At 38.6% G+C, this 16,285-nt stretch overlaps 1 protein-coding gene across 1 annotated transcript; it reads right to left on the bottom strand.

Annotated features, from left to right (window-relative positions):
- Positions 1 to 384: 384 nt before the first annotated feature.
- On the bottom strand, positions 385 to 8,663 carry dll4 (delta like canonical Notch ligand 4). Its single transcript, XM_039692748.2, has 11 exons — positions 7,799 to 8,663; positions 7,396 to 7,656; positions 7,026 to 7,083; positions 6,129 to 6,392; positions 4,456 to 4,516; positions 4,079 to 4,209; positions 3,705 to 3,874; positions 3,080 to 3,299; positions 2,226 to 2,946; positions 1,639 to 1,747; positions 385 to 1,382 (listed from the first exon to the last, which is right to left on the bottom strand). Exons 1-11 carry the CDS (start codon positions 7,850 to 7,852, stop codon positions 1,377 to 1,379), a joined length of 2,055 nt encoding a protein of 684 aa, XP_039548682.1. The 5' UTR covers positions 7,853 to 8,663; the 3' UTR covers positions 385 to 1,376.
- Positions 8,664 to 16,285: the final 7,622 nt, after the last annotated feature.

Genomic DNA, 16,285 nt, shown 5'->3' with positions numbered 1-16,285 from the left:
CGGCATATGCCGCTGTTTTTATGGCAGGGCAAGGTTGCACCCTGGGGCATCTGTTTCGGTTTTCTGAGGAGGGGCCGCTCCTCTGTCGTTTGCGCTCTTCGCCTGTCTTTGTTTCAGAATTTCCAGCTCAAGGGGCCTGTATCCGAGGCAACGGATTTAAATTTCAAGCCAATTTACAACTGGGGAAGTGGAAGGAGGGGGTTGAATTTTCTTTCTTTTTTTTCAGGACTGAGAAAAAAATACTTCACAGAGATGTAAAAGACGGTACATTTGTAAAGCTTTATAAGAGAGAGTAACATTTCCATTCCCTTTCCACTCACCATTATAAGAAACATGTAAGTGTGAATGTAGGCTATATGTGGAAGAAAAAAAGCGCAAAAAAAATAGCTTGAAAGAATTAACTTTTTATTCTTCAGATGTTTGGTTTCTTATAAATATGCATTATATACAAAATAATAGTATAAAACATATAAAGAGCAGTGTTTCATTATTAAATTAAATCTGGAAATAATCACTTTTTAAAAAAATTACATTATTGGTTCTGTATTCTCAAAACTAATTATAGGCAGTCAGTGGTGAGCAGTTGCTTTGTTTTTGTCCATTTTTTTGTCTTGTACTCATGGGCTATGTTGCATAAAAGAAGTCAAGAGAACTTCTTGGATCTTGCTGGCACAGTTTTGCGTATTACAGTTCTGTAGGTTATTTTTCTTCTCTTCTTTTTTCCCCCCCATGTTGATCAAAATCTCAAAAACAATCCAAGAAGACCCTGGGCACAAACATAGCACTCGATTTAATTCTTTTAAGGCTTTTTCGTGAATTTTCAGCTGCTTATTGTAGAGAGGAGAGCAAAAAGTCTTTTTATATGATTGATGTAAGCAGTTTTTTTTTCTTCTCAGACATTCATAATGCTCATCATTGATTTGTATGGGTAAGCTCTGATTGGTGCTCCCCTCCTCATTCTTGCATAGCTGGCAATGCTGGTTGAAGGTTTTGGAAGTCCCTGGCACCTTCCTTTGATTACTTGGCGGACAATGTGTCCATGATTACCGCAAAAGGATCTTTTAAACATTTTTTTTTTTTTAAGTCCCTTTTCCTTTCAGCCCACGGGGAAAAAAAAAAAAAAACATACCGTAGCAGAAGAGTTCAGAAATCATCCAGGACTGTACACGTTTGTACATAAACACTTCTTCAACATAAAACTAAACTATTGCATTCGATGAGCAGGACTCTGCTCTCTCCAGTTTCTCAAGTTTCTCAGTGCAGCAGTGGATGTCGATATAAATCTCCAGTCTCTTAAGATTTTTGTAAACAATCCAGAAAAGATTTTAGTTTGATTGTGTTTTTGTCTCCTCTCTTCATAGACATCAGCCTGTAATTTATACCTGTAGAAAGAACAAAAACAAAACAGAGGCTTAGATTATGTACCATAATAACTTCAATGGCATACAGTAGAATTCGATTTCAAATTTGAGTGGCCTAAATGACACATTTATCACTTTTCTTTCATCATGAAGTGAGCCTCTGTTTAGTAGACTTCATTAGTAGACACTGACAGAATGATAAAATGGTGAACATGGCAAGCAGATCCCTGCTTGAACAACATGCAGACATATTAAGAAATGAACGGATCCTCCTTACCTCAGTTGCTATGACACATTCACTCCTCTCCTCTGCTATTACAAACACAGACTGGTACATGGAGTCCCTTGGGGAACATATCGTTGATATCCTACACTCTGGCTTTTCCCTGCACACACAAATCACGCTTCATGTTAACACAAAGTAAAAGCACATGGGGCAGCTATTTATTGCGCGGAGATGGGGGCTCATTTTTTTTTCGCTTTATAGCGTTTTGTTCCTTTCCTCTGTTTACAGAGGCTGATGTAAGAAAATCCTTGTAAGAGGGAAAAGCGCTTTTGTTGTGCCGTCCAAATCAATAAAAATCGTTTAACAGGGTAAAGAGGCTTCTTCTTGCTGTCAATGCCTTAGGGTCCAAGTGTAAAATTTAGTTTGAGTGTGTAAATGTGAGTTGTGGCTGTGGATATCAGGGTTTAACTTCTCTTAGCCAGTATTGATGTTCATATTACAGTCATCAAGCGAGTGCTAAGTGCAAAGGTTAATATACTGGGCGGCACGCTAATGGAGCATGACCTCAGCATAATAAAGCAAATTCAATCCATCCAAACACCTCTATTTATCAGAGTGACGTGAAATCCATTTCTTACCTGTACATTCTACTCAATGGTATTTTCTCTTCTAAACACTTTTCGTATTTATGACTTTTGTCCTCTTGGGATACGATGTCCTTGAACTCTTTCGATGAATTGTAGTCCAAGTGGCAGTTCTTGTGTATGTAATTCGATTTGTCAGGTGCGCAGTCCACCTCTAGGCTGACCTGCTTATTAGTGTTCTTCAGCTGTGAGGTGGGGATCAAGTTGTCTCTTTGCGATTTAGACATGTTGTTCATTGCCTCGCCTCGAGTCCTTTCCCCAGACGCCTGCCTGTGAATGTGGCGCAGGGCAATGACCACCATGCAGAGCAGAACCACGAGAGCCACCAAACCCACGGCCAGAGAGACCGCGGCCCACTGGAAGGAGTCTTGAGGTTCTCCTTTGCTCACGGGAGCGGTGACCGAGTAGTATTCGCAGTGGGGTCCGGTGAAGCCGCTGGGGCAGAAGCAGGCAGGCGGGTTCCCTGGGATGCCCACGCAGGAGCCGCCGTTGAGGCAGGGTCTGGACGAGCAGGCGTTGGAGGGCCGGTCGCAGTTGCGGCCTTCGTATCCCGGGGCGCAGGAGCAGACGTAGTCGTTGATGCGGTCGTAGCACGTGCCGCCATTAGCACAGGGGTTGTTGGCGCAGTCGTTGATGTTGATCTCACAGCGCTGGCCAGTGAAGCCCGCTCGACAGCTGCACATGCGAACGCCCCCCAGGACCACACACAAGCCATCTGTGGATCGTAGGCACAGGTGTAAGTGACTAATTATAAATACATATGCATGCATACACACACACATCTGGATCTCTAGATCCAAAACACACTGCAGGAATTTAACATAAGAGAAAAGAAAACTTTTGCGTACCATTGGCACACGGCAGAGTCGTGCATTTGTCCACTCTTCTTTCGCAGTTGAGACCAGTGTAGCCTCTGGGACAGTCACACGCATAGCTACGCCCGTTATCCTTCTCGTGGCATCTGCCGCCATGAAAGCACGGCGAGTCTGCGCAGGTGAGCAGACTGTGTTCACAGTGAGCTCCCTCAAAGCCAGGCAGACAGGTGCAGATGTAACCTTTATCAAGATCCTATAGGGCGAGAAAGGAAGCAGATGTTTCAGAGATAATTTTTTTTGGGACTCTTTTGCATTGTTTCATGTTTGTAATGTAATTCTAGATGGGAAGAAAGAGGCCTTTCAAAGGATGCAGGAATAAGGTCATAACATGCCCATTGATTAAGCCTGAGGTTTTACAGACACATTAATGATGGTTCTGAGATGACCAGATAATAAAATATCAAAGGTTAACTCTCATATTTTAGTGATTTCAATATCATCAAAGTCTGTTGTGAAGAGTCTTCAAATCCAGATTGGTGCACATTACAGTAAAACAAAAAAACATTAAATTCATGCATGTGGTTTTAATGCAATTCATATTTTCAGATGGAGTCAGCCAGATGATAGTTTGGGGCTTTTCAACAAAATAATGACTCACTGAGCAAAGACCTCCGTTCTTGCATGGGCTGCTGTCACACTCTCGCACCTCAAGCTCGCAATTGACCCCGGTGAAACCAGGCCGACAGGTGCAGGTGTAACTGCCCTGACCTGTATTCATACATGTGGCTCCGTTCACACATGGCTTGTGATGTGTGCAAAAATTCAAATCTGATTTGAAAGAAATAAAAGAAAATGTCAGTTAATGGGTCATATTTTTCCCAATCACATTTTATTTTTCCATGTTTCAGTCACAGATCTACTTGTTCTAGTACTAGCAATGAACTGAAGTGCTTTGAGTTCTTATAGTTATTACTTATGACCCTGAGTGAGACATTCAGTCAGCTATTGTAACTGTTTAGGGTTTAGTCTTACCTTGGTCACAGAACAGTCCACCCCAGCCCTCTTTACAGTTGCACTGCCATGGCTGTTGACAGGTGCCGTGTTTACAGGCTGGATATTTTCTACACTCCGTACAAAGTTTACCCTGCCATCCTTCTCTGCACCTGCAATACACAAATATAACCATACTATATGAGAAACACAGAACAAAAGTAAACTAAATATTCATGTTATTTTTCCATCAAACCGCAGTTGCTAAAACTCATTTAATGACAAAAGCTGTTGCTTTTTAAGACGTATCCTGTATGTGGGTCAGAAAATTACAACATGGCAAATGCTATATAAATGTATGCACAAGAGGAATATTAGATCTGAATGTGATTGAGATCTTTCACACCATGTATACTTACACACACTCTCCAGGTTTGGAGCAATTGCCATTCGCCTCACTGCACCCCTCCAGACAGATCGCTGCATAAAAAAAAAAGCTCTTGTTAGTAAAGAGACATGGGTTTACAGTAGTTTTGCAAAGTTTAATCAAAGTTATGTTGGCTTATTAAAAGTGAAATGTCTCTTTTTCCATGTTAAATAATTCCTCCTGATAATAAGTAAGCCTTTGAGAGGTTGATTCTTCAAAAAGTGTACCAAAATATCGCTCTGTTTCTTTGAACATCTCTGAAATAACAATGTTGGCCTAGCCAGGTTTGGGCAACACTACTTGTTTGCCCAACCAATGAAAGACAAGGGAAGTGGAAATCTTTTTTTTTTTTTTTTTTTTTTGCAATTCCGTCTAGTGGCAATAGTGGCACAAAAAAAACAACAACATTTCAACTAAAGATTAAGCTTCACATTTACATTGAAGATATAATATAGCTAATATAAGATGTAATTAAATTATACGTACAAAAATGTTTGAAAGTGGTATCTATTCCCAAGATTCTTTATTATAAGCATAAAGCATGGGCCTTGTCCAAATTAACATCTTTCACTGCACGCAATTGTACAGAACCTGTCCAACAAAGTCACTGCTATGGATGCGAGTAATTTACTGTTGCCTGTGTTGAGCGGTCAATGACATTGATTTTGAGCGGGTACCAGACCAGCACTGACCGCAGCAGATGCTCTATCCCAATAACGGACAGCTGCCCCTATTGTTGTTTGTAGTCTCTGTGAGCCATATTTGCAGCTGCTACGCTGGAGAGCAACAATGGGGACTACAATTTTGTGGCGCGTGGCGGATAATAATGGCGCGATTAACCCGGCGCGTGCTTGCCATGACGCTCGTGCAGGATTAAATTACCAAGCACCCGCGCTTAGAGTATATACAAACTGTGTCAGCGCCCTGATCAACAGCGGGAATGGTCTGAGAAACTACAGCAGTTCACACCGAGAAATCGTACATTCAAGAATCAAATGAATACAGTCAAATATTTGCTTTCATTAAACCCATATAACCATCTCTGCGCGCTGTCTATATTAACTGCTGCGTATCTTTGCCAACAAGATAAGGTTGTGTGTGTGTGTGTGTGTGTGTATATATATATATATATATACACACACACACACACACACACACACATATATATATATATGTATATACATATATATATATCCGCCTATTTTCACCTTGCGGACGCTGTCAAACAGTATCGCTTAAGTGGTAACCATAGCAACAGTGCGCTACTTGAGGAGCATCATCATCGGATGGAACACTGACATGTTTAATATATTGCATTTTTACTAATTTAAACATTCATTTACACTAAATTTCATTTTCAAGTTAGTTATTGATTTGCACATTTCAAATTGTCACATTTTATTTGTTTTGTTTAAAAGTGAGTTTGCATGTGCTGTGAGCAGCAAAAGACATTTCCTATAAAAATTCCTTCTAAAAAGTAGATCCATCATCCAAGTCATTGTAATTTGCACAGTGCAGTGAGGCCTTATTTTAAGGTTCACTGGCAGCATGGTTAACATCACTGAGACATGATCGAACAGAGCAAGACATAAAGCTCACACCTAAGCAAACCCTCAGTCCTTCAAGACTAGAGTCCAGTGGATTGTGATCTCTGATATTGCTTACGTTCTTCGCAGTACTCCCCCTTCCAGCCAGGGAGACAGGATAACTGTCCGTCTGGGTTGCAGGTGTAGTGGCCAAAACGGTCGTCCCTGGGCGTGCATTTTTTGGAACAACTGTCGCCGTAGTAATTTTCATTGCAGATGAACCGGTAAGAATACCTTAGCTCCATCTGCTTCCCGCTTTGAACATCCTGAGACCATTCAGCCCCTACTTCCAACTTTCTCTGGATGGCAAAAAAGCTTATCTGTAATTCGGGGTTGTATGTGTCTGTAAAGAAGAGAAGATTCTGATTAGGCCATTGCTTCATTTGATTTCTTCTTTTATTTTTTTTTTTTTTTTGTTTAAATTAAGAATAGGTTAGAATATGCCATGATTTGCTTATGTGTTTTTTGAAAGTCTCTTCAAAAGAATTAAAAAAAAAAAATAGAGACTGATTTTAACTTCTGGGAAGCTGACACATTCGGAGTACAACTTATGTTTAAATTTCCTCTTCCTTTTGAGTTAAGAAAAATATTCCCATGGTATTATCCTATTCTAAAGGGCGGGACAGACAAAGGTGTAAAATACAGGAAAATGCAGTCGGATGGTTTTGGCAAGCGCTGTGTATTCTCACCAAAGCCCACTGCGCTTTCCCACGCCAAAAATAAACCAAAGGAAGTTCAATTGTGTTCGAGCATGAGAATGCAAAGGTGTTTGAAGCAATAGGGTAAAAAAAAAGCATTACAGATTTGCAATTTTTAAATTAATATATTTTTCTTAAGAGTTGGGTGCAGCGTGCCATGGTTTGATTAATGTTTTGTAAACAAAAATGTATAACGTTCTAATGAAAGGAGAAGATTCTGTAAATATGCACAATATCGTATAGTGTCGCCCTCTAGTGGGGGGAAAATCGTATCTTACCTACAGGTAGATCCGCGTAAGGTGAGTGCCAGGCCTCAATAATCAATGAAAATGATCCCTAAGAGGAAATAGAGATTTAGATTGAAACCTTTAATAACGGCAACACAAGATAAGTAAAACGCAGTCAGGTGTTTATAAATAAATACAGCCGCATGCATTATTAAAACGTTAGAAGCAGAAATAAACGAATAGGCTAACCATAATCAAAATGATCAAACTGCTGATTAATTTGGAGAGGATCGAAATAGTCTACATATGTTGAACCTGGCTGCATTACAAATTGTTGCTATAATAATACTGGAACAAAAACACAAACGTAATGCGTTCTGCCTTGGATTAAACAATCAAAATAAATTGTATTTGAGCTTACCGGCCACCCAAAGTTGAACGGCAGTCGAATTGGTGTGCTGAAAGAGCCACCTCCCATGATACTGAATGAGTTTGTCCCCAGCACAGGCGTTATGGCACTTCCAAAGATACAGTCACCTGGAGACACGACCACCTGGTAGTTTTTTAGGCAAACTCTGAAGAAAGTCCTGCAGTCAGGCTTGCATAAATTGCCATTTGCGAGCAAGCCTTTGAAATTTTTGAATTCGTGAAGGTCGAGTTCGAAAACACCAGATCCAAATATCTGAAGGGAAAAATGACATGCATTACAACATTGCACTGCAAACACTGGCTTACCTACAAAGTGCTCTCTGTAGGCAACTTGAGAGACAATTGAGAGAAACGGGTCCTACTGACTTTCCACAGGACCGACTATGTCTGTTTACCTGCGTCAAAACGGTCGTGAAAAATGCGATGAGAAAGGTGAGCCAAGCTGCCATGCTTTTCGATTGTCCTGGGCAGCCGCGTCACCCACGATTATATTCCACGAAAGAGCCTATTCCAATGAAAAAGGGTGCAATGAAAACAAATGCCGAAGAGTAAAAAGGTATATCCCGCTCCGCGTCCACATGCACGTCACTTCAGTGTGCAGGAGCACGTCAAATTTCCAGGTTATCCAAAAGGTGAAGGTGAAACTGGCAAATCAGCATCCAGTCTTATTCCCCTTCGGCTCAAGATATCCACGGAGCATGTTTAATATTCCACAGTGAGCACACCGATGTGTTTAATGTCAATGGTAATGTCTTGTTTTGGTTCTAAACTTTGTGCGTCAGCATTGCGCTGTTGGGTATCCTCGCGCTTCTCGTGTAATTCGTGAATGAAGACTTGTTTCTTGCGTCCCGGAGTATTTATACTGGCTTTGTGTCCGCGCTGCTCATTATATAAACTGTCTATCACTAAACGCCGCCCACTTTATCTACTCAGCCCCCCTCTCTCGACAACAATGATATCCACATTTAATACCCACCACTACGCGGATGATGACCAATTGAGCGCGAGTGATTATTAACAAGCACAGCATCTGTTGGCATATTTAAAGCAGCCAGGCACGATTAAACACTGACAATTTCACACCGTGCAATTTTCCCTTATCGAAAACGGAGGAAACTTGCACTACGTAGGCTACAGCCTACAGTTACTTCTCGTTTGTCCCCGTTCCAGTCAATTGCGCGGGTAATTATATTACATCATTGAAAGCGTGCACGGTCAGTGTAGGGTCATATTGCCTACCTTATACCTGATGTTCCGGCGTAGAGCCTCTTCGTGTTTCGAGCTAGTAGCCTATAATATGAAAGCACTGCGTTAAAGTGACCCCGAAAGCACTCCTATTAGATTATGAAATAACTAGCTAATTATTTTTTTTAACAGTTTTATGCACAATATTTTATTTTTAAAACAATCAAAAGATCACTCCAAACAATGCCTAAATAAGCTTTAATTAAAACAATCATAATGAATAAAATTTCCACATTTAATTTGATACATGTGGTGCACGCGCTGCTGAGCTCTTTCAGCCTATAGCGTGCCGTTATTGTTGTGTCGCGTGCCCCTCGTTAGAAGCGCGTTTCGTGTTGCTTTCATAAACGGGCCTCTGGCTGAGATGGGGTGAGATAACAATTCAGCTGTATGATAATGAGGGTTTTAACCATAACCGCCATAAAACTCTTCGTCATTAACACTTAACAAGAAAGATAAAATGACTCCAGTTTTATTCAGTTTTTAATTTTACCATTACATTGAAGAGTGGTTTATGAATCACTCATTTTGGATGATAACTGCGTCATGTAAATTTAGTATGCCTGTAGGCTATTATTAGTAAGTTATTAATTAGTTTAAAATCAAAGTCACAATGTGGGCTATGGTCTCACTAAAATAAGACTAAATATAGGATATTAAAGCAGACATAATGTACAATTTATTTGCATGTAAAATAATAACAAGCTAATTACTTTAAATTGATCATATAAAATGCCTTTAATAAATTAGAGTGGTTTGTCGGCATAATTTTCATAAAGCGTTTTTAAACGGATAGCGTCTTAAAAGAAAAGAAAGAGCAATACAAATTACACAGTTCAAATTGAAAGCACTTTCATTTTGCTTTCAATATTTTGCCAATGTCCACAGTCGTTTGGATGTTTGATTGGTTGTGCTATTGAACTGACGTGTCGCTTGAGGATTTTCTATTTACCATCTGGTAGCCTACTAGATTGAGCTCGTGCACTCTCGTCTGATCGCGCTCTGAGGAATGACTGAACCTGTTCATCTTGGATTCTCGCAGCCATCGTTAGTGAATAGAGAGGGATCCGGCACATCCAACGAGAGCTTTAACTGCATTGCATTGCTATAATGTGAACATTTCAATAAATAGCAGCGAGCTTTGTTTCGTAATTTTTTTGTTTTGTAATTTTCCAGCGCAACCAATATGACTATTTGAAATCTACGCCTGATACATGCACAGGTGGCGAAAGTGCATGAAAGAGGGGTTAATTGCTTTGTGGTTAGGGGTGACATTTGAGCTCTTTCGACAAAACATAATATTCTCTGGCTTTCTTTCCAAAACCGAACTGACAGCTTGGATAACCCATTATCAATCACCTATTATGGTTAAAGCTCGGGAGGTGTTATAGACTGGTATGCAAATATCTGTTCAAAACCGAACAAGCCAGCATACAGTATACTTAAATCACGCACAAGCCATGCAGCCAGATGTAGATCATTGATCCCATCGAGGTCTGAAACTTAGGCAATAAAAAACGCATAAATCATATCAGCAGCTATGAGTTTTCCATCTATTCCATCCCTTGTTGCTTGTGTGTGTGTGTGGCATATTTGTAAATTGCAGATAGGCCTACATCACATGTGGAAAATTTGATCTAAACCCTTATATTGATAAATTGTTGTAGGCTACACATGGGATTCTGTTTATTAGCATGTTTTTACTTTTGGTCAAGAGGGCAGTTAATAATTATGGGAAGGGCAGTCGTAATAATAATATGAATAACAGTATAAATATATCTTCCTTCCCTTGTTTAATTGTTAAGAGTTTTTATGAAACCTTTATCAAGGGTCCTTTTAAATGGAAATGTGAATGGATGTTGACATGATCTGTGAAACAGTGTGTATTTGCCATTATCTGTTTCAAATCTCATTTTCTCCATTCCATTCCCTCTGAATATAAGCGGCCAGAAATAAGCATATTTATCCTAACATTTTTTTTTTTTTTTAAAGATGATTCATTGAATAGGTTTTGTGAGTCATATTTACACACCTGCCATGCTGATGATGACCAGAACAAATGAAACAACAAAAAGAAAGAAAACGCAGTCTGTGTGTGTAGAGAGAGAGCGAGAGTGGCATAAAGTGATTGAAAGACAGACATATACTCTTTGCATCCATACTTGTTTTGTTTATTGACTGAATTAATTGTCAAAGCACCATAAATTAACCATAGCAAAGACATGTTTGTTTGGCTTATCATGAGCAATCTCATGAGTTTCAGTGGATAAAGCAATGCATTAGTCCACAACGCCACATGGCATATCAACTCTCATTTGTTTTGCAACTGGTTAAATAGCATGCTTCAAATGATCCTGTTTTGTCAAATCATTACACAGGGTTCACAGTCAGATGGTATTATGATTTGCACCCAGGAGGTTATGTAGAAAGCTGGTTTCTGGTTTGATAGCTGCCTCGCTTGAAAATATTGCCCATCTTATCTCCTCTGGTGCCATATGTCTCAAGTTAAACAGACATATAAATGTCATGGTGCAAGCTACAACCGGGCATTTATAGATGCGGTTCAAGCATTCACACTGCTGATGATAGTGCACTGTGCTAAATGTGGAAAATTACCTTCCTTTGTCTCTTTTCACGGTAGAAGGGAGATAAAAGACCGCATGAGCTTTGAATAACAAGTCGCCTTATTGGTCACTGTGGGACAAGCTAAAGTTGCGTTGTTTGCACAATTGTGTTTTTTAATGAATAGAGTGAGTTGTGAAAAAGCACCAATGATCCAGGTAAAAAGAAAATAAAAGCAAATAAATGAATGCTGCTGTTTGAGTAAAACATCCAACCACACTTGCATTAGCTGGCCATTTGATAACACCACAAAATGGAACTTATAAACCCGTTCCTTCAGTTATCGATCCAGAAACTGTTTCTGGATTTAAATGGAATAAAGTCCCAAGAGGACTTTCTGCAGTCCTCAGCGCGCCCCTGCAGTGAAGTACAGCGGATCAGAGAACATTTTTCTTCTTGTGTCTACACCACTTCCCTCCACTCCACAGTAGTCTGGTCTATATACAATATATGTCCTCTTGTTTTGACTGCATAGAGATCTGATGCTGAGATCAGTCTACATTCATACCCAAACAAGGGAACCAAATTTTAGATGGATACTTACTGATGTTGATATGAAATCAGATTTGTTCTATCCTTGCAGATCTTCTGTAATATGTCTGATCATATTTCAGGTCAAAATGGAAACAATAAACATATTATTTTTTTTCTGTCATAGAAAGGAACACAGAGTGCTCTATATTTAAATACATTAACATTATGTATGGCCGCTACATAATGCCACATGTTTGCTCAGATGTTACGAATCCCAAACTTGTAAAATACAATAAAATAAACCTGCTCTCTTCTGCCGGGGTGACTTATCAACACTTTTTTTTTTATTGCCAGCACTGGAAGTAGAGGCAGATGGCCCTGGTCCACTTGGATTACACCCCTATTAAAACATGGCAGTTTCACACTCCGCAATGCTACATTTGATCTCTGAGCCACAATCTGTCTCGGCCAATCAATATCCAGTGCTGCACTGAGAGACTGTATATCAGCAATATTAGCCACCTGTTTCACTGATTCAGAGCTCTATTTGTTTTAGCTAAGCACCAGCAAATGTCTAAAGTAGGATGGCGTTCATTGGAAAATATTGTAAGGCTTCCTGTGAGAAAGGTTAATTAATCTGGCGGCCTATTTCTAAATGTGAATATAATCTGTATCTTAATAAAAATGGACAATAAACAGTAGTACAAAAGGCTTTGTTATCATTATAAATAACCTCACTCAAGCATGTAGTCATCTGATATCTATCAGACTGACTGTCAATCTTGATGCTGGCGAGCCATTAAGGTTTCTCATTAAAATCACTAGCACCCACCTGTCACTCCTGAGAGGAGCTTCACTTTGAACCTGTTTTGGAACTTTTCTTCCATTCTCTCCCACATTATGTTGACACAACAGTATTGTTCCATCCCTCCTTGTGTCCCTCACAAGAATCCTGTTACTGGCAGTTGTTCTGTTGAAACCACGATCCATGAGTGTATTTCAAGATGTCATGATTCATCAGACCATGACCTTCCCGAAGACAACCCTGCTGAAAAGTACATTAAAATCAGTCATATATAATTAAACTGTACAGGAATTCACGGTTGCAATCAACATAATTGGTCATTTTATTTAGCAAAATGTGGATGTTAGAATCATTGAATAACGTATTTTTAAAACAACTTTAACACTCTAAAAAGGATAGATCTATCAAATTTCATTAAACTGATGTCTTCATAATTCATGTGTACACTAATGTTCAAAAGTTTGAGGTCGGTAAGATTAAGATATTTTTGTGTGTGAAAGATTTCTCTTAAGCTCACCAAGGCTGCATTTATTTTATAAAAAAAATACAGCAAAATTAGTAATATTGTAAAATATTATTAAAAATTTAAAATAACTTTTTTCTATTTAATTTAATTTATTTTTAAAGCACAAATAAACACAACAGAAGTTGACCTCTGTGCTGTACAAATGAAGAAGTATAAAACAAACCACACACAATATATTAATAACAGACAATAAAACATTAAAGGGATAGTTCACCCAAAAATGAAAATGAAGTCATTAATTACTCACCCCCATGCTGTGCCAACCCCGTAAGACCTTCGTTCATCTTTGGAACCTAAATGAAGATAATTTTGATTACATTTGAGAGGTGGATCACTGCTACATAGGCTCCTAAGGGATTGAAACGACCCAGAAAGTCAATGAAGAAAATGTGTAAATATTCCATGTGACAACAGTGGCTCAACTATAAGTTTATCAAGCGACGAGAATACTTTTTGTGCGAAAAAACAAACAAAAATAACGACTTTATTCGACTATTCCTTTTCTTCCTTCTGGGCCTGAGACGAGGGTTCAAGAGATTTCCATGATGCATGCGTGAGAATTGCGTTCTTTTTCTACTACTTCTTGTTCAGTTCTCGCGCATGCGTCGTGGAAATCTCTCGAACTCTCGTCTTGGTCTTGATCTTGGGTATGACAGTAATGCTTTCTGACTCTGAGGATCGCAAGCATGTTGTTATTTTTTCACATTTACAAGATCTGACAGATAGGATGGTGCCAGACTAGTTAAAGCCTTAAAAACTAGCAACAAAAATTTAAACTCTAGTAATTTCAACTCTATAACTGGCGAACCAATTAAGAGACAATAATATCGGAGTAATGTGTTCTCGTCTACGAACCCTAGTTAAAAACCTAGCTGCGGGATTTTGGACCAGTTGTAGCTGTGAAATGGAGGCTTGTGGGGTAATCCAATATACAGTGAATTACAATAGTCCAAACAAGATAAAACAAAAGCATGTGTGACAGTTTTAAGATTGTTAAAAGTTAAAAAAGATTTAACTTTGGACAGAAGTTTAAGATGGAAAAAACAAGACTTTACTACAGAGTTTATATTTTGGTCAAACTTGAGAGATTAATCAAAAAGAACTCCCAAATTTTTCACAGTGAGTTTGATATAAGAGTTGAAATAATCATAATTAGTATTCGGGTTTGCTATTCCCACAGATGGCCTGAAAACAATTGCTTCAGTCTTAATCGCATTTAAGTGCAAGAAATTCAAGGACATCCAAGCTCGTACATCAGTTAACCAGGCAAGCAAGGTTTTCAGAGGGAGATAGATTTGGGTGTCATCTGCATAAAAATGAAAAGACCCTCCATGCTTCCCAAAAATTGAGCCCAGAGAAAGCATGTATAATGAAAATAAAATGGGAGCCAGAATAGACCCTTGAGGAACACCACAGGTATATAACTTGTGCTACTGATGATACAGCATGACCAAAAACCACTGAAAAGTTTCTGTTACTAACGCGATAAGAGAATGCATGATTAGCTGTATCAAATGTAGCACTCAAATCTAATAGCACCAAGATTGCTGAATTCCCAGAGTCAACAAATAACTCTTAAAAGTATAACACAAAATAACACAAAACTCTTAAAAGTGCTGACTCAGTACTATGTTTTTTTCTTAAATTCAGATTGGATTTTTTCTAGAATCATGTTTGTTTCGAAGCTTTGCAATTGCACAGAAAAAAACATTCTCTAAGATTTTTTGCAATGAATTGTAAATTTGAGATTGGCCTAAAATGTGATATAAGATAGTTGTATCCAGATCTGGCTTTTTCAACAGAGGTTCCAAGTGCTGAAAAGGATGGAACAATCCCAGAAAGAATGCTCTTATTTATTAGAATTCAATCCCCAACACAATTTAGTACCAATTTAAAAATATTGAGAACAATATCACATGCAGAGGTATAGGCTTCAGCTTAGCAACTGAATCCATTAAACCCCGCAATGTGATCGGCTCAAATGAATTTCAAAGTTTAATAGGAATTAAAAGATCAACAGTACAAGGATTGATGGACTGTCTAATTGCATCTATTTTACCCGTAAAAAATATCATAAAGTTTTCACACACAGTTGAGGACTCCGCTAAACAATTTTTGCCATTTGGATTAAAAACAGAGTTTAAGATATTAAATAAAGCCCTGAGACTATTTGTGCTTTTGCAAATTATCTCAGAGAAATAGTGAGATTTTGTAGCTTTCACTGCTTTTTGGGATGTAATTAAAGATCCCCGTAAAATGTCATAGTATAATTGGAGTTTATCCTTTTTCCACCTGCGTTCTTAAACTACGGGTATTGCAGTTTAGCCATGGTTCTACATTGTTTTTATGTTAATTTTTAACTTTCATATGGGCAATAATCTCTAAAACACTAGTGCATACATGATTAAACGTGTTAAGAAGCTCGTCCACATTTGATGCAAGATAATCTGAAGAAAGCAAATCACAGGTCTCTGAATGCTACTGAAAAAATATCCACCGGGGTTGGAGCAAAATATCTAGTTCTCTAGTTCTAGGCTGCTTAATGATGTCCTTCCCTCTATTTCCCTACAACCCCCCACCCACCCCCCTCCTTCCAATGGACAGTAAACAATATCTCAGTATAAAATAACTGTGAATTGGACTTTGCATTGCTGCATTAACCATAACCATATCCATCCTGCTTAACGATGATATTTCCTCATGCTCATGCATCTTCAGCATCATTACTCCAGTCTTCATGTGTCACATGATCCTTCAGAAATCATTCTAATATGCTGATTTGTTGATTTAAGGAATACTTCTTATTATTATCAAAGTTGAAAAAAAATTTTTTTTTATTTTTTTTATATTTCTAATATTTTTTGGGGGAAACCATTTTTTTGGTTAATGGATTTGTTGAAGAAGAGAAGGTTTAAAAAATATTTATATGGAAACAATGGGGTTACTTGAATATCATATTTGTGTTGCCTCACCTCCCGAGCAGCAGCTGAACATGATGAATCCAGAGTGCTAATGACAGAAAAAGACTAGTTCCACTTCCTGACTCGATTATGAGAAAAGACATGTGGTTGAGATTCAGAATGTAGATTAGAGAGACCACCTGCAGCCATGTAAGGGGTTTAGAGCACGATGCGAGACTGAATTAAACCATGTGCTAATCTTTCCAGAAAACATACTTTATTAATCAATAGCACACTTCGTCTTATCATC

Source organism: Pimephales promelas, chromosome 13 (genome assembly GCF_988280905.1).
Source record: "Pimephales promelas chromosome 13, fPimPro1.hap1.1, whole genome shotgun sequence".
NCBI classification, from domain to species: domain Eukaryota; kingdom Metazoa; phylum Chordata; class Actinopteri; order Cypriniformes; family Leuciscidae; genus Pimephales; species Pimephales promelas.
Note: the sequence above shows the minus strand (reverse complement) of the source record. Positions and strands in the feature narration are given on the sequence as shown.